Source organism: Rana temporaria, chromosome 3 (genome assembly GCF_905171775.1).
Source record: "Rana temporaria chromosome 3, aRanTem1.1, whole genome shotgun sequence".
NCBI classification, from domain to species: Eukaryota; Metazoa; Chordata; class Amphibia; order Anura; family Ranidae; genus Rana; species Rana temporaria.
This window is the reverse complement of record NC_053491.1, coordinates 102,495,182-102,516,660: the sequence shown is the minus strand read 5'-3', so window position 1 is coordinate 102,516,660 and position 21,479 is coordinate 102,495,182. Positions and strand designations below refer to the sequence as shown.

At 42.7% G+C, this 21,479-nt stretch overlaps 1 protein-coding gene across 2 annotated transcripts in view; it reads left to right on the top strand.

The window, feature by feature from the left end:
• Positions 1–21,479, top strand: part of UBE2Q2 (ubiquitin conjugating enzyme E2 Q2) — a 48,611-nt gene that overhangs the window by 26,017 nt on the left and 1,115 nt on the right. Inside the window, exons 5-13 of one of the 2 annotated variants that reach the window (XM_040343128.1) lie at positions 2,613–2,765; positions 6,378–6,462; positions 15,234–15,294; positions 15,825–15,915; positions 16,864–16,922; positions 18,318–18,366; positions 18,686–18,781; positions 18,871–18,937; positions 20,491–21,479. The exon at positions 20,491–21,479 is cut by the window's right edge and continues 1,115 nt beyond it. In XM_040343128.1, the coding sequence (XP_040199062.1) occupies positions 2,613–2,765; positions 6,378–6,462; positions 15,234–15,294; positions 15,825–15,915; positions 16,864–16,922; positions 18,318–18,366; positions 18,686–18,781; positions 18,871–18,937; positions 20,491–20,522 (693 nt within the window). In that variant the 3' untranslated portion in view covers positions 20,523–21,479. The remainder of the gene's footprint in view (positions 1–2,612; positions 2,766–6,377; positions 6,463–15,233; positions 15,295–15,824; positions 15,916–16,863; positions 16,923–18,317; positions 18,367–18,685; positions 18,782–18,870; positions 18,938–20,490) is intronic. The other variant, XM_040343129.1, reaches the window with a different exon arrangement.

Below are 21,479 nucleotides of genomic sequence, written 5' to 3'. Positions count from 1 at the left end.
ACAGTAGGGGAGGGAGGAGGAGGGGGCCAGACTTCTGATGTACCTTTGCTGCAGGGAGGTTCGACAGAAGTGGGAACAGGGTTCCTGTCAAACAAGTACCCCCTGGAGAGGTGCCAAATGTGGAACCAGAGGGGGGAGGAGACAAAGCGGAGACTTGACACAAGTGGAACTTTCGCTTAAAGCGGTGGTTCACCCTCAATAACAACATTCTAGCATTAAATTAAGCATAGTAGCGCGAGCTACAGTATGCCTTTATTTTATTTCCCCCAGTACTCACTGTTTAATCCTATAGTGAAGATTCAGACTCCCCGTGGGGAATGGGCGTTCCTATCCAGAGGGAAGATGATTGACGGCCGGCTGTGGCACGTCACGCTCCCCGAAGATAGCCGGAGTAGGTCTCGGCTCTTCACGGAGCTATACGGCGCCTGCGCACAGACTAGGCGCAGGCGCCGTGAAGAGCCAAGTCCTATTTCCGGAGAAGCGTGACGCGCCAGAGCCGGCCGTCAATCATCTTCCCTCTGGATAGGAACGCCCATTCCCCGCGGGGAGTCTGAATCTTCACTATAGGATTAAACAGTGAGTACGGTGCAAAAAAAATAAAGGCATACTGTAGCTCGCGCTACTATGCTTAATTTAATGCTAGAAAAAAAAAATGTTATAGGGTGAACCCCCTCTTTAACAAAAAAGGGGGTAAAAAAATGCACTGCGCCACACAAAAAATGTGCATGTAGGAAAGCATCTGGAATGCATCCAGACTACATTTTTAGCCAGTTCACACCATAGAAAGGCAATCTGCTACACTTTTTTTTAAATAACCCAAATGTGTGTATATTTAGTCTGTAGGAAAATTATACAGTCCCACAAACTATGGTGCTTATCTGAAAATGTTTCAATCCTGATGTACTGACGGACTATCATTTCTTGATGCCCAAAAATGTAAGGACAGTACAAACATCCGCCAAATCACCCATTTTTGTAGACGGTCCAAGCCATTTAGTAAGAGGCATTCCAAGTTTTTGAAGTTGTAAATTTTGGTCATTTTTAGGAAAATTAATAAATTGACCACTAGACAACCAGCTGCCGCATTTCTACTGCGGCAGGTTGGCTCGCCTGGGCAAATTGCCGTAGGTATACATCGGTTGCCCTAGGGCAGTGATGGCGAACCTTGGCACCCCAGATGTTTTGGAACTACATTTCCCATGATGCTCATGCACTTTGCAGTGTAGTTGAGCATCATGGGAAATGTAGTTCCAAAACATCTGGGGTGCCAAGGTTTGCCATCACTGCCCTAGGGGGACGCGCAATCGCTCCTGAGAGACGGGATGGAGATCTGTCAGACAGCTCTCGATGCTGTCGGGGGAGAGAAGACTGATCTGGCGTTCATACAAAGTATGAACAACGATCGGTCTCCTTCTCAGTCCCATCCCCCCACAGTTAGAATCGCTCCCTCAGACAGTTAACCCCCTGATTGCCCCCTAGTGTTAACCCCTTCCATGCCAGTGACACTTATGATACAGTAACCAGTGGCTATTTTTTGGTTCTTATCGCTGTATAACTGTCAATGGTCCCAAAAAAGTGTCCGATCCGTTCCGCCGCAATATTGCATCCGCCATTACTAGTAAAAACAAAAATTTATAAAAATGCCATAAATCTATTTTGTAGACGTTATAACTTTTACGCAAACCAATCAATATACACTTCTTGCGTGTTATGTATTCTACTTTTTTTTTTTTTCTTCTCTTCACATTTGTTGCTCTTGTTTTATAGCGCAAAAAAATAAAAACCGCAGAGGTGATCAAATGCCACCAAAAAGCTCTATTTGTGGGGAAATAAAAGGACGTCAATTTTGTTTGGGTACAGCGTTGTATGATTGTAAATGCAATTGTCAGTTAATCTGACGCAGTGCTGTATTGCAAAAAATGGCCTGGTCACCAGTGCAGTACAGCATTGTATAACTGGTGTGGTGGTGATCAGGGACACTGACTGGTGACAGTATGGTGAAAAAATTACAGGCTGTGATTGGCCCACTCTGTACCATATGTATGATCACTGACCAATCACAGCTAGCAACACAATTGTACGGCTTGAAAGAAGCCATCCATGGTTTACAACTGTCCGTGTGACCTGCTGTGATTGGATACAGTGGTCAGATGGTACTGGCAGCATTGAGCCCTTTTTTTTTTTTTTTTTTTTTTTTTTCATATTGGGGCCTGCAACTTGCTGATCTGGTGGTGATCATATCCAATGGTACCTGCGTAGTTATAACTGTATTAGAAAGTGTCTAACATTTTATGTTCTCAGCTACTTTTTTTAACCTGTGTGCATTAACTGAATTTATTAATTAACTGATTTATTTTTCTATCCATATTTTGGGATAGTATTGCTCATTAAAAGGGCATATTTACATGCATTGCTCCACTTTTGTGTTGGCCTGTTGCTTTAGGCAATCTATTCAAAATGAATAGGCTGTGACGCACCTTAACGCATGGAAATGTGGGACCGCCTACATTTGTTTTCCAGTGCAAGCACATAGCATACAATGTATGTATGTATGTATGTATGTATGTATGTATAATATACATTTTTTTTTTTTTTTTTTTTTTTTTTTTTAGGATATCGAAGATCTTGATCATTACGACATGAAGGAGGAAGAGCCAGTCGATGGCAAGAAGTCAGAGGACGAAGGCATTGAAAAAGAAAATCTTGCCATCTTGGAAAAGATCCGAAAGAATCAAAGGCAGGACCACCTAAATGTGAGTAACAAGGTATTGGATCTCAAAATGTATAAAACTGTAGCCCTTATACAAAATGTGTTTAATTATTGAAGTTTGTTAGAGGAGCTTAGGTACCTTTTTTACACCATGCATTCACACGTGAACAAAACTCTTGTCTCCAGTTATCTTAATGGTTAGACCAGGGGTGCCCAACCGGGGGCACATGTGGCCCACGGAGCCCTCCAATGTGGCCTATGACCTCCCTGCTCTGGGATGGAATAGAATACTGTTATTAAAGGTCAGTTTATTACTAAAATCGCAGCGTATGTATGGGCATATCTGTTCTGCAGTGGTTACTGGACTGCTTCCAAACTGATCCACAGATGCAGAGCAGTGCATCTGTGGGTTAACTACACTGAGCCTTAAACTTTTGTTACCTGCGAGTTTGGTGTGCTTTCTAAAAGTGCACCAAATCTGCAGAATATAATAGAAGTCCTATTACAAAGTGCAGGAAAGCTAAAGGTACACTGCGTTGCATCAGTGTGAAAGCAGCCATGGGCCCCTTTCATATGGTCAGTCCTCCAATCCGATCTGCAAAAAAAAGTATAGTGGGTTTTGTCCGCTCTGCATACGCAGAGCGGACACGAACCTGCCATCCGCCAGCTCTGCTCATTGTGCCCTGCGACCAGTTACAAGTCGCTTAAGTGGCCCTCGCGCTTCAAAAGGTTGGGCACCCCTAGGTTAGACATTCCATTAACATAGTGAATATTTAAGTTCTAAATAAACCTTCTAAAACCCTTATAACTTACAAATGTTATAAATATATACTATACTTTTATGACTCAATTTCTGAGAGATCCTCCAACTTCTCATATTCCATTTGGTATTAAATGAGCATTGTAACCTTGTGTAATCTGTATCTTGTCACCCCTTTTTTAATATGTGAATATTTAAAAATAAAAATCTATCTATTAGTTTCCATAGACTTGAACCCCCAGAGGCGATTCAGTTCGCATGTGCTGCGCTATATAAGTTTCTCACTCACTCATCTGCTTGTGCATTTTATTCCCTCCCACAATAACTAAAAAATAAATAGTAAAGTCTGTTTTTGTGCTACACCCGAACAACCTATCTCTAAATATTCGGGATCAACTCTGGAGTGTTTAACCATTTTGCCCCAGTGTTTCAAAAATGTATCTGGGCAGCCTCTATTGGTAAACCACATGTTCTCTTTGTAAGACTTCATTCACTGACTTTACCCACAAAGATTAAGTTGGGGGAGCCATGGGAATCAATTTCGTCACTATCAACTTTTGCGCTATATACAGCAAATGGATAATCGCTGTATACATCTGAGGAATATAAAACTCTCCATCTAACCACCCCAATACACATATCTAGACTCAATCAGAACATTTAGTTCTGAACACTTTGTTAATAGTATTCAGGACTACGGTCCAATAGCTAACCAACTTGGGACACCTCCACATCATATGCACGAATGTACCAACATACCTTTTCACATCATGGGCATAAGGTGGTTTCCCACTTATGACACAAATTCTGAGCTTTAGGGGTAGAAACAAGAAAAAACACAATCACTGAAGTGAGTGGTGGTCGGACTTTGAGGCAAGACGGAAGTATGTCTGTCTAAAATATATTTATTACAAAAATAGAAAAATTATTTTACAGCACAGATAGAAATTCAATAAAAAACATAAATTTTATTAAAAAATAATTGATTAATTATGAACAAATCTTTTGAAGTCGCCTACGCATTTCGCCGTTGGGCTTCCTCAGGACGAGACAAGAAGGATTTTTTTGCAGTATACAAATATTGTCTTCACAATCTAACACATCATGGTGGACGTGTCCATCCAACCTAGTTCAGGCATTCCTTAGATGCCAGAAAATCAGTAAATGAAATCGATTTGTATCGATTTGTGTCAAAACAAATGATGATCATCTACGATAGTCCTAGTTAATTACACCTATGGTGATAATCCCATGATGTCAAAGATTATATAGTAGAATGGTATATTGGTGCAGCACGTTAACAACCTGCAGCAGGTGGATAGGGGCGTTGCCAGACAATCAGCAAGCAATCATATGCCCCATTCTAAAATATCCAGTAGTGGAAATACAACTGGGGCAGATATTCACGTAGAGTCAAGTGTAGGCAGCAGTGCAGTGGGAATCCAACCATAGTCCGCACTTGGGGCAATAAAGCCCAGGAAGCCAAAACGCTCTGTGATAAGTAGAGATTCACGTGTGCCCCAGGGTAGCAGCCGGCACTGTGTACAGCTTTAGGGGTACAAGAGCTAATTTGCAGCTAAAGACCGCCGTACGGATGATCGGGTATGGGAGAGAAAAAAGTGACACTGTCTCATCGCACACACCGTTGTGGGGTAATCCAAAATTATTACACCTCGGATCCGTTTCCGACCCTAATGTTTGGCCAACTATGGATTTGTGACCATACATCAAATTCTGTCAGCCGAAAGTCTGCTCCCTTTCCTTACGTTGTGTTTTGCATTTGGACTACTCTCACGGATTTTATTCCATTACCTGCAATAAATCATGCAATACATGCACAATTTCCCAGACCAGTTCATGTAGAACCTTATTTGGTTAGGTCTGGGCAGGAAGAGGGTGAAAATGCCCTGTATTGAAGTGGTTAAAAACCTTTGTGTGTACAATGTACTCCATACTCATTCACATAGAATGGGTGCTTCAGATTAGGATTAGCCCCCCCGCATACCCCGACAACCAACGGCTAGGGTTGTCTGAAAGAGGTGCTTGTCATCAACATGAGAACAAGGTGGGGGGGGGGTGGGACACTCCTGCCCCAAAGCACCCCCCCCCCCCCCTTGTTGAGGGCATGCGGCCTTGTATGGTTCAGGAGGGGGGTGGGCTTGACTGACCTGCCGGGCTGCTCGGATATGGGTCTGTTTTTATTTATTTTTTTCACATGGTTTCAATTTTATAACATAGTTCAAACACATGGCATTTAAATGACAATTACACCCCAAAAAACACATTCTGCTATTGACCCTGAGTATGGCAAGACTTTTACACAGCCTGGCCACATACAGAGGCCCAACATGCAGAGGGCACCGTCGGGTGTTGTAGGGACATAAATTGCACATCTAAATTCCTGACTATCTATTACACTTGTGAGGCATAGATCAGCTCTGTGGGCACTTCAGATCCAGCCCACTTGCGCTGCTGCATGGCTCCCTCCTCTCATCGCATGCTGTACGGATCGCTGAGAGGAGAGAGCTGAACCTGACATGCTCGCGTTTGTTGACAAGTGATTGCTCCATCATTGGATGGAGCGATCACGAGCGGCCCTTTACCCCGATCTGTGATGCACCAGGTCCGATAACAGACCCTCCCTGGGGGAGCATGGGAACCGTGATTTCGGGGGGATGCCATTCGGCTCTGACCCGGTCGGCAAGTGGTTAAATATTGTCAAGCTTGTACAAGATTATGGTAACATTTGATACATATCTTTTTCAATTAATGCAGAAAATGTAGCTTTGCTTTGCTTTTTTTTTTCTCTCAAAAGTTCAGGTTTTATTTTTACTGATAAGATCTCTTGAGTAATCTTTGAAGAGGTGAATAATATCAAATTAACTTTATTTTTCTCCCTTGCACTAGGGTGCAGTGTCTGGATCCGTACAAGCTTCTGACCGTCTTATGAAAGAGCTCAGGGATATATACAGATCACAGAGTTATAAAACAGGTTTGTGCCTTTTTGCCTTTTTTTTTTTTTTTTTTTTTTTTTTTACTGCCTTTAATTTGGCAAGTCTTTGGCATTGCTTTCTTTAACACTCTTATCGCGTTTGTTTTAAAAAGCGTTTTTTACATTGCAAGTGGTCAAAAATGTGTCTCCGTTAACCACTTAAGCCCCAGGCCATTTGGCTGGCCAAAGACCAGAGCACTTTTTGCGATTCGGCACTGCGTCACTTTAACTGACAATTGTGCGATGTGTCTCCCAAACAAAATTGACCCCACACACACACACACAAATAGAGCTTTATTTTGGTGGTATTTGATCACCTCGAAAATTTTGGGGCAAAAAAGCAATATTTTTTTTTCTATAATATCCCCAAAAAATACATATAAAAAAAAGTTTAGGCCGATGCGTATTCTTCACATTTTTGGTAAAATCACAGTAAGCGTTTGGTTTGCGCAAAAGTTATAGCGTCTACTAAATAGGGGATAGTTTTTATGGCTTTTTTTTTTTTTTAAATATAATTTTTTTTGGACCATTGTCATTGATACAGCGATCAGTGCTATAAAAAATGCACTGATGGCTGTAAAAATGACACTGGCAGTGAAGGGATTAACCACTAGGGGGTGCTGAAGGGGTTAAGTGTGTCCTAGGGATTGCTTCTAACTGTAGGGGGGGATGGGCTGTGTGTTAGACACGACACTGATCACCGCTCCCAATTACAGGTCACTAGGAAGAATGGGGAAATGCTTGTTTACATAAGCATTCTCCCATTCTTCCTCTCTGTGAGACGATTGTGAGTTTTCCCGTGGTCGGACTCACGGAGCTCGCAGCGGGCACCCGCAATGCCGCATCTTAGGACTTTTTTATTTTGGGAAGCAAAAAAAAATGAATCTAAAACCAACTGCCTAGAAATTACTATAAACCACCCTGTGTACATATACTGATAAGATACCATAGAGGAGAGTTCAGGGGCAGCTGAAAAAAATGCCCAACTGCTCCTAAAGGTCCGTTTTACCAGCAGCAGTGTACACATGAAGCCTTAAAGGTCCACAAAGGCTAATACAACTTGGCTTGCTTAAGGGGGTTGTATGGGTTCGTTTTGTTATTTAAAAAAAGTTATACCTACCTCCACTGTGCAGTTACCGTATTTGCCGGTGTATAAGACGACCCCCTAATAGTCTGCTGAAAACGTTGGTTTTGTGGTCTACTCACCGTATTAGATGACCCCCTAGTGCTGTAGTAATAACTTTTACATTAAACTAGGAGGCCGCTGCCGCCGGGTGCTTTGTAAGGCTGTACGTAGTCTGTATATGCGCCGCTCAGCCAATCCCGATGCACTCTGTTGATGACAGAGCATTCTAAGCCTGCTCGGATTGGAGTAACAACCTCTGCCAATCCGAGCAGGCTACATAATGTAGCCTGCTCGGATTGACAGAGGTTATTACTCCAATCCAAGCAGGCTTAGCATGCTCTGTCATCAACCGAGTGCATCGGGATTGGCTGAGCAGCGGAGAATACATACAGCCTTACAGAGCACCCAGCGGGCTGATATCGATCGAGCAGCTGCTTCACCCGGCGTATAAGACGATCCCCAGTTTTTGGCTGTGTAAAAGGTCGTCTTATACGCCCGAAAATACGGTAGTTTTGCACTGAGTGGCACCAATCCTCCTGTTCTGGGTTCCCTCGGCAGCTGTCTCTGCTCTTCCCCACAATAGCTACCCCCCCTCCCTTCTAGCAAGCTCTCTCCCAAGGGGGTTAGCTTGCGGGCGCGCTCCCTGTCATACATGCTACATCCATAGACAGTGTATGACTCGGTCCCGCCGCGTCATTGGATGTGATTTACAGCAGCGGAAGCCAATGGCTGCGCTGCTATCAAACTATCCAATCAACGGCCAGAGAAGAGGATGCCGAGGACACGCACAGCAGGTGAACGGGCACCAGTAAGTAAACGGGGGGGGGGGGGCCTGTCATTGCCAGGTGTTTTTCACCTTAATGCAGGTTAAAAAACGCAAACCTTTACAACCCCTTTTTAAAAAGCCTATATGTGCCACTGCAATTATGTCGTCACTCATTCCCATTTTTAGAAGCTTTCTTTTCCATATTCTTGTTGCAGGTTTTTTTTTTTTTTTTTATGTAATCTATGCAGTAAGGTTAAAAAAAAACTTTCTGCATGCAGATATAGCAGTCGGAGCCATTGGCTCCTGTTACTGTCAATTGGAGCAAGTGAAAGGGAGTGGTGGGTGATACCCAAAAATAGGACGACTGGTGCTGCTCTGTGCAAAACTACTGCAAAAAGCAGACAAGTATAACATGTTTTAAAACAAAAAAAAACTAACCTTTTTTAATATTTAACTGTTTAGATGTAGTTTCATGGGTATTTTTAGGGAGACTAGTGAGATGCATAGGTTTGTATTAAACAGTAATGCTCAACTACTTTACTACAGTGCAGGAGGCAAAGCCTTCAAACGTAAGAATAAATTATGTCTGCCCCTTATACTATGATTACTGTAGAAACCTTTTGTTTTAATTACATCAATATGTATGGGGAAGATTATTTAAATTCAAACTGATCTTGCATATTTATCTAAAGAAGCAGTGGTTACAAATATAATTCATATTTAACCCAATCTGACACTGGTTTCTATATTTTGGTGAAAGATGGCATATTCGGATGACTTTAGTAGCTGTGCTCAGTCTAATAACTAATTTGAGGTTCTCCAGCCCCCCCAAAGAATACATTGTCTTTTGGACTTTTATAGTGTGTGTGTGTGTGTGTGTGTGTGTGTGTGTGTGTGTGTTTTCGTTAAAGCATCATGTAGTCTAATTTTCTCATGTTTACGCATGTTGGTGTTTGCGTGGCGTTTGTATGCACGTAGAAACAAACTTTTAAAGGGAAGTTTAGTAAGAAGCTGCTTCAGCAGAAAATAAGTACAAATGCATGTTAAGAGGAAGGGGACATAAAGCACTACAAAAAGGCTGGCTTGACATGCATTTGGCATCCCTAAGTTTGAAAAAGTGAAGTATACCCAACTGAATATCTTGGCACAAGGCTTAAGTAAGTAAACCTCCCTCTGTACCTAATGGGTAAGGAAGGCTAGCCTATAGGTACTGTAAATATCTCCTAAACATACTCAGTTTAGGAGATTTTCCGTTCCGTTTCTTCAGAGCCCTATGCCAGTCACAAAGCCGGAGTCCTCGGACCCGTAAGGTAGACAGGTGAAAATGGATGCGGCCTCCAGCGGGAACACAAGGGCTTTGTTTGCAGGTAAGTGTCACATAATGTGCTAGTATGCAATGCATACTAGCATATTATGCCTTTACTTTGCAGGTAAGGGGGGGAAAAAAGCAGCATTTACTTCCTCTTTAAACGTCATGTAGCTATAGCCCTAAATTTACAAATGCTGGCTGGTTGGTTACCATTACAACCTTTGCCCAAAAGCATGTCTGTTTTTCTGTTTTATTTTCATGCAGTGGAGTGTGGACACGTTTTCTAAAGTGGTTCTAAAGGCTGAAGGTTTTTTACCTTGATATAAATCGCACTACCTATACCACCCTTCTTGACAAACGTATACAAGTGGGTAATCTCTAGTGATATATATGAGAAGCTCACTGCTATATCAAAACGGTGATATATGATGGCCGCTAGGGTGCACCATGCAGCTACCTCAACACCCCTCAACAATTATAGTGATTTAAAGGAAAAAACAAGTAACACTTGATCAAAAACCATAAACTGAATTTGAGTTTTAGCTCTGAATGAAAATAATAATGGTAAACAGTCCAAAGTATTGACAATAGAAAGTCCATAAATAGCAGGTAAGATGTCAAACACCCGTGCATTTGTGCCACATTACAGATTGATTGATTGTAAACGTGTCCAAAAGAAGAAAGTGACATGTCCTCCACCAGACTTATAGATTGGCTTCTTACCGGATTTCCACAACCACTTCTGACAGGGGATCAGAAACCGCATATAATAGGTCCCAATTTCGCGGTTTCAGATATATGCGGTCCTGATGGATCTCGTTCACAAAGAAATTCCACCGGTATCAAAGCCCACCATGTAAGAAACGGTAACTGCTCCACATTAAATGAGTGGAAATTTATTAAAAAAGTTAAAATTGCACTTATGCAGTTAAAAAATCGCCTTGAATCTAATGTGCCGGCCGGTACACAACTCTCAGGCACCCGTCCACTGGGGGAACGTTTAGAGCTTTTTGGGTGACGACAGCTCGCCCTACGTCCGTTTCGTAAGATATTCCTTCTTCCAGGGGCCCCTGGAGGATATGTCACTTTCTTCTTTTGGACACGTTTACAATCAATCTGTAATGTGGCACAGATGCACGGGTGTTTGACACCGTACCTGCTATTTATGGACTTTCTACTGTCAATACTTTGGACTGTTTACTATTATTTTCATTCAGAGCTAAAACTCAAAATCCGTTTATGGTTTTTGATCTAAGTGTTATTTGTTTTTTCCTTTAATCACCATCACTATAATTGGTGAGGGGTGTTGAGGTGGTTGCATGGTGCACCCTAGCGGCCATCATATGTCGCTGTTTTGATATAGCGGTGAGCTTCTCATATATATCACTAGAGATTATCCACTTGTATACTTTTGTGTTTGTCAAGAAGGGTGGTATAGGTAGCGCGATTTATATTTTTCTCATGTCTATTTCTTGTATCTATTGTTTACACGGTAATCGCAGCACCTGGAAGGAATAGACTGTGACTACGTTGCAGGTTTTTTTCTTTCCTTTTTTCTTTTTGTCATTTTAGCGCAGTTTCTGTCCATTTTTCCTTTTTTACCTTGATGCATTCTCTGAATTAAGGTAAAAAAAACTTCTAAATACAGCCCCCCCTTATATACCTGAGACCTATCTTGATCCAGCAATCTGCATGAGAGCAGTGACCTTTGGCTCTCTCCCTCCTAGGCTCAGAGACAGCAGCAGGAGCCATTGTAACGGACAGCCAGGGAGGTGGGGACTGAGCCATGCCACTCTTGTCTGAGCGGGCTTGGAAGTGATCCTGCACTAATACCCCCATGACAATTGTGCTATCTATGGTGGACACTTTGCCGGGGGAGGAGCCGGGAGCACCAGCAGGGCACCCGAGAAAACAAGGATAGGGGCTGCTGAGTGCAAAACCATTGCATAGAGCAGGCAAATGTGACATACATATTTTTTTATTTTTTTTAAGTAACAAAAAACCAAGACTTTACAATCACCAACTACTTTCTCTGGCTTGACTATTTTGAATCACTGACCATAGACATGCAGCAGATGAAGTGCATTTTCTGTATTTATTCAGCGTTGGTGAGTGTAGGTATTTAAACCAGTGTCAGATTACAGCCAGGTAAATAGAGGCCCAGCAATATCGAGCACCTTTCTCTTCCGTTCATGGACGGGCACAGCAGCCTTTGACCTTAGGGATATATCTGCTTCCTTCCAGGAGAGTTAGGCAGAAACAAAGCACTTTAAGTGTTCACAACACTTTCCTCAGTGCAGCTCCTCCCAGGGGGCGTGGTTCACCGGGTATAACCCACACCCTGCTCTAGCAGCTCCAGTTTTTTTTTCTGCCTAACGACAGGAGAGGCAGGCACTCTGGAGTTCCTGTACTCTGGCGATTTTTGTCTTGCGATTTTCTCGCTTTTTATTTTGTTCCTGCATTTTTGAATCCTGTGATTCTTCTATCAACAGCCGACTGGGTGACAGGCTGGGTCTTGACTCTTGTAGTCCCCCCCATATTCGGCCATCGAGCGTGTGCCGGCCCTCAGCTCTGGGTCGTCCATGACAGGCCCCATTGCTCTAGGGGCGGCCGAGGAACTACATGTTCCAGGACACACACACATGACCGGTCTCTATGGCTTTGTCAGTGTGTCTGGCCGACAGCCATGCCGTTAGTGGACGTTGGTCCTCCAGCTGGTGGTCGCAGGACAGGTAAGTAGTGGCCCCTTGCTCAGGTAAGGTGGTATGGCTGGTGTTTTCCCTGGGGAGGTCGACTGAGGGTCCGCCCTGCTTTCCTCTCTCCCCTTCCTCTCCCTCCTTCCCCTGACTGGGTAGCGGCTGTGAAGGGGGGCCTCCTGGGTTTTCTTTACTCCTGCTTTTACGGACCCCACTGATAGGAAAGTGGAGGCTGTGGCCCGCTTTGTTCACGGTTGTGGGTTCGGCTGTGAGACCAGTTGTGGCGGGGACTCTGGTGTCGCAGACACTGACTGAACGGGCAACGTTGTTGCTGCAGAAGCTGGAGGAGCAGGATGCTTCCGAGACCTGCAAGGACCTGGCTGAACAATTGGTTCAGGGTCTAACATTTGTATGTGAGTCGGCCCTGCATACGCTTCCCTTGCTTTCCAGAGCCTTCGCCTATGCGGTGGTACTACGCCGCCTTGTGTGGGCCACCCAGCACCGCAAAAAAGTATTTCCCTATGCTCCTTATTTGGAGCATTTGCTATGTAAGGATGGGACACGCCACAAAAAGTTTTTGCTGTTCCTAAAAAACTTTGCGGTCCGTTATCCCTTTGAGGAGGACTTTAAAAAATAAATGAATAAAAATAAAGTTGGTCTCTCCTCCGTCAGCGGATCCTCCTGTGTCCAGACTGAGTAAGGCCACCACATTGCCTGTGGTGGGGGCGCCACAGCCGTGGCGTAAGTCAATCATCAGGGGAGGCACACAAAGCTCGGCCGCAGCGCTGGAAGTAGCGCACACCCTTCGGTGGGCCGAAAGGTCCGTTACGGCTCTATCGGCCGTGTACATTCCGGGTGTTCAGAATTGGCAAGCCGACTACTTAAGTCGCCAACCAGTGGACCCAGGAGAATGGTCACTTCACCCGGAAGTGTTTCGGGGTCTGTGCAAAAAGTGGGGCACTCCAGACGTGGACCTTCTAGAGTCCCGTCTCAACCGGAAGGTGCCATGGTTTGTAGCCAGGTCGAAGAACCCGTGGGCGGACGTGTTTGTGGCTCCTTGGGGTCACTATCGACTGATTTACGCCTTCCCTCCTCTGAAGCTTCTTCCTCGCCTGCTGGGCAGAGTGGAAGCCGAAGGGATTCCAACAATCCTGATCGCCCCAGACTGGCCGCGCTACTCCTGGTACGCGGACCTGGTGCATCTGGTGGCAGACGCCCCCTGGCGTCTACCTCTGAGAACAGATCTTCTGTCGCAGGGTCCGATCTTCCACCCTGCTTTACAGTCGCTGGCTTTAACGGCGTGGCTGTTGAGAGCCAGGTACTGATGGACCGAGGCCTGTTAGGCTCGGTGGTCTCTACCATGCTGCGTGCACGGAAGTCTACCTCACATAGGATTTACCATCGTACGTGGAAGGCCTACATCTCTATGTGTGAGGAGATGAAGTGGTACCCTCGTTCATACGTGGTGTTTAGGATTCTGCTGTTTTATATAGCGGGGAGTGGATCAGGCTCTCGCCTTGAGTACGGTTAAGAGTCAGATTTCGGCTCTGGCCGTTTACTTTCAGCGACCCTTGGCGGCGCATTCCTTGGTGCGTACGTTTGTACAGGGGGTCCGACATGTGGCTCCTCCGGTGCGCCATCCACTACCCCCATGGGACTTGAATTTAGTCCTTTCGGTGCTTCAGGATGCTCCCTTTGGGGACATCCGAAAGACCCCTTTGTTGACTGTCACAAAAGGTGTTTTTTCTGGTAGCGATTACCTCGATCAGACGAGTATCTGAACTGGTGGCCTTGTCTTGCAAGGCTCCCTATTTGGTCATCCATAAGGATAAGGTGGTGTTGCGGCCGCAGCCGTCTTTTCTCCCGAAAGTGGTTTCGGCTTTCCACATTAATGAGGACATTGTTCTTCCATCCTTATGTCCTCAGCCGAAAAACCAGAAGGAGGCCACTTTACTTTCCCTGGATGTGGTTCGGGCCCTACGGGTGTACTTCTCTGCTACGGCTCCGTTCCGGAAGTCGGACTCACTGTTCGTGTCGGTGGCTGACCCCGAGATTGGGTCTAGCAGTCTCGTCGGCCACCATTTCTAGGTGGATACGACAGGTTGTGCTTCAGGCCTATGCCCTAAAGGGGCGGGCGCCTCCCTTTCGGGTTACGGCGCATTCAACCAGAGCGATCGGTGCCTCTTGGGCTTTCTGGTATCAAGCCTCTGTGTTACACGTGTGTAAGGCAGCGACCTGGTCGTCGGTCCACACTTTTTCAAAGTCTTACAAGGTGGATGTGAGTGCATTTTCTGATGTTTCCTTCGGCCGCAAGGTGTTACAGGCGGCAGTTTACAGGACACGGCACCCACCCCTCCTTTTTGTTTGTACTGCTTGTTACAAAATGGAGCTGCTAGAGCAGGGTGTGGGTTATACCAGGTGAACCACGCCCCCTGGGAGGAGCTGCACTGAGGAAAGTGTTGTGAACACTTAAAGTGCTTTGTTTCTGCCTAACTCTCCTGGAAGGAAGCGGATATAACCCTAAGGTCAAAGGCTGCTGTGTCCGTCCATGAACTCTGAGAAATGGATTTTACGGTGAGTACAAAAATCCTATTTTTTTTTTTTTTTTTTTTTTTTTTTTCTATCATTCTCACTATTGTCCAGGTGTATTGGTGACCAATTTTTTCACATTTCTTTATATAATCTGTCTCTCTTCCTCTATATCTGTTCATATGCTTCATCCCAGGTGTCCTGTGTCACCATTTGCTGTGCAGGTGTCCAAGTACATATTAAAGCAAAAACCTACAGTAAGGGTTAAGGTGTTATTTGAGCACTATAAAGTAACTATTTACTGAATCCTCTGTAACCTTTTTTTTTTTTCCTATAAATTTTCAGGAATTTATTCCGTGGAACTTGTAAACGACAGCCTGTACGAGTGGCATGTTAAGCTGCTTAGGTAAGTGTTTTCCTTAAATTTTCTTTGGACTCTATAACCTCCCTAATTGGATGCACCTTTAGCATTCAGACATGTTTTATAAAATAAATATTTTAATATTTGGAGCGAGTGCAAGTTTGAGAGACATAATGTAGATCATTTTTGGCACCAATTGCAGAAAGAAAAGTTATGTGAACTTCTATCAGTTAGTTGGATTTATTGACTACTTGGTAGGAGTAGGGATATTGAAACCATAAATTCACTATAAATGTCTTTTAAAATGATTGATTGTAGTAACAATATGTTGCACTTTCCCTCAGTCTCCTCCTTTCAGCATTCCAGTTAACTTTATGGACATGGCAATATCTGTTGTTTTTTTCTTTATAAAGGAATGAATTCCAGTCTTGGCAATACATTTTTGCTAATAAGTGTAAATGTTTTATATTTTTAATCAGCGTTGCACATCATGTGATCCATATTGTGGTATTTGGAAGATGTTTGCAGTTGCCAATTGCAAATTTTATAGGGGGATTGTTTGTTTCTTTTTGTAGGGTTGACCCTGACAGCCCGTTACATAGTGACCTCTTGGTCTTAAAAGAAAAGGAAGGCATAGATGGCATTTTACTGAATTTCTCCTTTAAGGTAAAGTGTATGTATATAGAAGTCTGGTGTGTTATTTTTGACCTGAGCCTTACCCCAAGTCTGTTTTCATGGTTCATGACAGACAATGGTGTTCAACCTCTTGATGACTAGCCCATAATAATACGTCATTACTTTAACGTTAAATACCAGTGTTATGGCAGAAACCAGATGGAGCAGTCTGATGCAGCCATTAGCTGATGCAGGTCATGGCGCAAAGTGAGGCCAAGATGGTCGCCACTCTTGTCTATGCCCTTGGAGGATCAAGCGACACCTGATGTCACTTCTGGTTCCCGGACAAATTAATTTTATTTATTTTGCTTTTTAAAGGTATATAAAGAGATTCACCCCGAATCTCAGAGGACCTTTGATCCTGTATTACAAGGAATTTTTACATTTCTTGTTATAGGAATAAAAGTGATAAAAAAAAAGAGACAGCGTAAAGATGAAAAGTAAAAATGTTTTTTAATGAGCACCCCAGAAGCAAACACATATATGCAAGTCACGCAAGCATATGTAGACTGTGTTCAAACCACACGTAGTACTTTGTCAGCATTCTTCAAGCGTGTGCATGACATGTTGGGTATCTATTTACTAGGCATTAAATTGTCTTTCACATTTATAAAAATACAGTGGGCTAAATATTGTGGAGTGTGTTCTTTATTTTATTTTTTTTGAGGGGGAAAGTGAAGCCACTGCCCAAATACTGTGACATAAAATATTGCAAAGATCGCCCTTTTATTCTATAGGGTCTCTGCTTAATATGTGTATGTGTAATTAAAATATATATAATGTATGTATGAATTTTCTAGCAAAAAATACTGATTTTAAACTTTTACATTAAGTTATAGAAAAGGCCTGGTCTTCAAGTGGTTAATGGTGTCTTGTTAAGTGTTTGATACCTCACATAAATTAAATATATTATATTACATTTAGTATTTGTTTACACAGGATAATTTTCCTTTTGATCCTCCTTTTGTGAGAGTGGTGTCACCAGTACTTTCTGGAGGGTGAGTATTTGTATGGCTTTGCTTCTGATTATCAAACTGTGTGTGTGTGTGTGTGTGTGTGTGTGTGTGTGTGTGTTGTTTGGTAGCGTTGAACACATTTTTCACTTATCTGCCTAAAAATGCTTAAGGGTAGATTTTGTCGTACAGCCGCAGTTAAAGTAAAGCGGTGCCATATCTCAAAAAATGGCTTGGTCATGAAGGGGGGGGGGGGGGGGTGAACCTTCCGGGAATGGAAGTTGGTGGGTGTGTGTGTGTGTGTGTGTCTGTGTAAAGTAGGCCGCTTTTACTACTAGATCTTTACGTTTCTCATCCCTGTGAGATGAGAAACTGAGCTCTGCCGGGACATGCTGACAGGCTTCTGCTGTGTACAATCGCAGCGGGTGCTGGCCCAGATGCGCGCGTCCTAAACCTGGAAAAAGGGACAGGTAAGGTCCCTTTGTCTGTGCGGGCCACAGTACTTTGCGGGCGTTCAGGAAGTGGTTAAAGAATTAACATTCATATATTGCAGCTTAACACATCGTGATGGCTACAGTAACGTTATTGCACTTTAATGACTCGCATGCTTTCAGGCACTTTTGGTTCTGCCTGGTTCACCCTTCATACCAAAAGGGATGGGTGGAGAGAGGGTGTGATCACCTTTCTGTTTTAAAAGAAACCCTGTACATGGGAACATGTAATCTTTTAATGACCTCTTCCAGTGGCTGGAATACATTTTGGAGACAAAGACCTGATAATATGCAGGTCAACTTTTTTTAAGTTTATTCTGAGTGCCTGTTTTGGAATGGTAACTCCGACTATGAAAGTCGGACAGCCTGGCATCTAGTATTTTCAGGTGATTAGCAGTGGGTGCCCTGTTAAAGCTCTTTAAGCCACTGGGACTTTCTCTCCTGCTGCAGCACAATAGTGACATCTCCTGTTTGGCCTCTGTTCAGCAATGAGATGGATGTTGGTGGATGCCTGCATTACAGGGCCAAAGTGTACACAGAATCTGTGTGAATGTAACCACTAAACTTTTCTTCCTTTTTCTATTTTAATTAAAATTTCCAAGGGATTTAAGATAGTTAACATGTACGTCTTTAATGTAGTGTATAAATTGATCTGTCCGTGTTTTAATAAAAAATCTGTAAAATGAAATGCATCAAGATGAAGGTTGGAGTCATTGTAGCCATAGAGTGGACCATACAGCCAAAGTAGGCTAATTAATCTTTGATGCAGATATACCACAGGAGGACTAGATATTACATGATATGCTGTAAAACATCTATATCTGAGCCATGCCTGCTAGAAGTGGAAAAATAAAAACTGTTTACAATTTGGATAAAGACAAGCAAAGATATATTAATATATTTTCTCTATCTGCATGTATAATTTTTTTTCTGTATTTTCCTTTTTTAGGTATGTGCTGGGTGGAGGTGCCCTCTGTATGGAGCTTCTTACTAAACAGGTAAGTAATGTAAAGTAGTATTTCCCTCTGGACCTTCTGTTTCCAAATGGCATAACTTATTTCTTGCATAATTGCATACTTTTTTTTTTTATTTGGATTATGTATTAACTCTATTTTCCTGCATGTATTGCAATTCAGCTCCTGAATTGTCAAGTTGTCCCTAAAATGGCTCAGTACAAGTAAGCAATGCATTATAAGCAGTGCTTATTGGACTTCTTTTTGAAAGTTCATTGCATGGGTACATTTATTTTTCTGTCATGGTTGGGCTTATTGTGACAAGGTTGTAATTTTGGTTGATGGTGTGTCCTTGTCTCTTTAGGGCTGGAGCAGTGCCTATTCAATAGAATCTGTTATCATGCAAATCAATGCTACCCTGGTAAAAGGAAAAGCACGTGTGCAATTTGGAGCCAACAAGGTGGGTCTTTTATGTAAATGGGGTGTGTGATTATGTTTTTATATACAGTTATTATAATCAGTAACTTTTATTTATTTTTCCTTTTTTAGAATCAGTATAACCTTGCTCGAGCACAGCAATCCTACAAATCCCTAGTACAGATCCACGAGAAGAATGGTATTGCTCTGATTTAGAAAAAAAGTGACTAAGTTATCTGCCTCTTAGGAAAAATGCGCAAGCATAAAAGAAAAAATGTTTCTGGGTCAATTTTCAGTTTTGCTTGTGGAGATAGATGGATATAGATCTATCTATTTTTTTTTTGTTTGTTTTAATATAAATCCATGAAATAAGTATCCAGCCCTTAGGGTCTTCTGCATCAAAGGGCTATGAGGGAAGTGGAGGCAACAGGTGTGTTATGGTGGTTGGTCACACTTAAGCCTGGTACATATCACTAGTTTTGTTCGTGTTTTTTTTTTTTTCTTTCTTTTTTTTTTTTGACAGGGGAACCCCCCCCCCCCCTCTCTCTCTCTCTCCAGCCAAAACACTTGGTTCGGGACTGATCGGGAGTCGGTCAGCTGCTGGTTTTCCAGCATTCACATCCCACTGTGTGTTTGTTTTTTTTTTATATTATATACACACAAACATGTCATACTTGCCACTACTGTGCAAGTTCATTTTGCACATAGTGGCCCTGAACCTCGTCTTCTGGGGACCCCTGGCAGCGCTTGCGGCTCCTCCTCTGGCATCTGGAAACCCCCTAGGAGAAGCGCTCTCCCAGGGGTTTACCATGCGGGCGTGCTCCCGAGTCCAGCATTTGCGTCCATAGATACAGAATGCCGGACTCTGCTCGGCACCCACATCGAGTTTGATTGGCTGCGCTGCTATCAATCAAGAGCCAAGAACTCCGGCGGGGAAACTAATGGACTCGGGTGAGTAAAACGGGGGCGGCTGCTGAGTCAGTTTTTCTACCTTAATGCATAGGAGTTTGTAAGCAAATGATTCAACCGTCGCGTGTCAGCTGAGCCAGGTATCTGTATGACTGGTAATGTGCATATTTCCCTCTACACATAAGAATGATTCTCCTTTCACTTAGAATGCTGTAGTAAAACATCAGCCCTTTTGAGGATAATTTATTTAAAGGTACAGTATTTGTGGCGCTAACAATTCACACAGTGCTTCCCTTATTGTCCATTCTCATCAGTCCATGCCCAAGGTGCTTTTACAATCCAAGGTCCCTAACTTGTGTACATACACTAGGGCCAAATTTGGCAGGTGCCATAATTACTGTATTTTTTTAGCGTATAACACTCACTTTTTTACCCTGAAAATAGAGGGTAAACTGTGCCTGCGTGTTATACGCAGGGGGCTGTGGAAAGTTTATTTCCTGTAACTTCCCTCTTAAAGTTGGGGTGCGTGTTATACGCCGATAAATACGGTAATCGTCGCAGAAATTGTGCAGACAGATCGGAGACCTTTTTGTGGCCAATCTTAATTCTGCCGCTGCTGAAGTAGTATGGGGTTGGTGAGTTTCATATAGAATGGAGCAGCTGCTTTCTTGCCTTTTTTTTTTTTTTTTTTTTTTTTTTTTTTTTTTTTCTTCTCTTTACGCAGTTGGAGGGTGTCATTTTTATAATCGGGTATGTGCCCCCATTTCTTGGCATATGGCTAAAATTCTGTTTTCATTGTTGCATTTACTTATTTTGTTTTTTTTGTTTTTTTTTTCTTTTTAGGCTGGTACACTCCTCCAAAAGAAGATGGGTAACTCCAAACTCACCCTGGACCAAGATTTAAACAAACTCTTATTTTCTACTTCTTTCCAACACAGATCCAATGTTGCCCTTGGGTCCCTCTGTACAGCATATGTTAGCTATTAGATAAAGGAACTGTCAGACCTGTATATTAGACCACATCTGCTTCTCTGGGACTGAGAGCAGCTGCCTTTACTGAAGAGGCCACTCCAGATATTTTATCATCCTATTTAAATCAGATGATCTAGCTTAGTGCATCCATTCCTCTTTTATTAGACTTGTAAATTGCTTTCACTTCATTTTGTTCATGTGTTTTTTTTTTGTTTGTTTTTTTTTTTTGTTTTGCAGAATTTGCTCTGCAAAAATAAATTACTTTTTGTATAGTATCATTTAAAGCCAAACTAATGTTTCAGATGTTTTAAGAAATGGGTAAAAAAAATACTTGGGCTTTCCATCTAAAATTTAATTTGGAAACAAATTGCCAAAATTTGCAAAGGAGGGTTTAGTTTGAAAAAGCCATGAAACACTTATGCCTACTGGTCTGGGTAGTATTCAATGTAACAGACTACTGGGCCTTCCTAACACCTACATTGAATTGCTAAAACATTGCAAAAAAATTAGATAAACATCCTACTGTTTTTTAGATTTTTTTTTTTTTTTTCCTTATTTTCTCCACGTCTTCAATTCCGTGTTTGAAAATTTGGTTACTAAGCTATGTTTTATTATAGTTTCCTTATTGGAAATCGGCATGTTTTTTGAATTAAACATGGTTTACGCTGCCATCATTTTTGCCTGATCCTAGGCTGTACGTTGTTCACTTTGGTGAAGTCCTCTCAGTAAGACTAAATTGTCAGACTAAAATCGAATTCTGTCACCCCTGCCGCCCTCCCATCTTCCCGCCTAATAACATCAGTTTGAGGCTTGAAATCATTGAATACTAAGTTGTTCTTTGTTTTTTTGTTTTTCCTAGC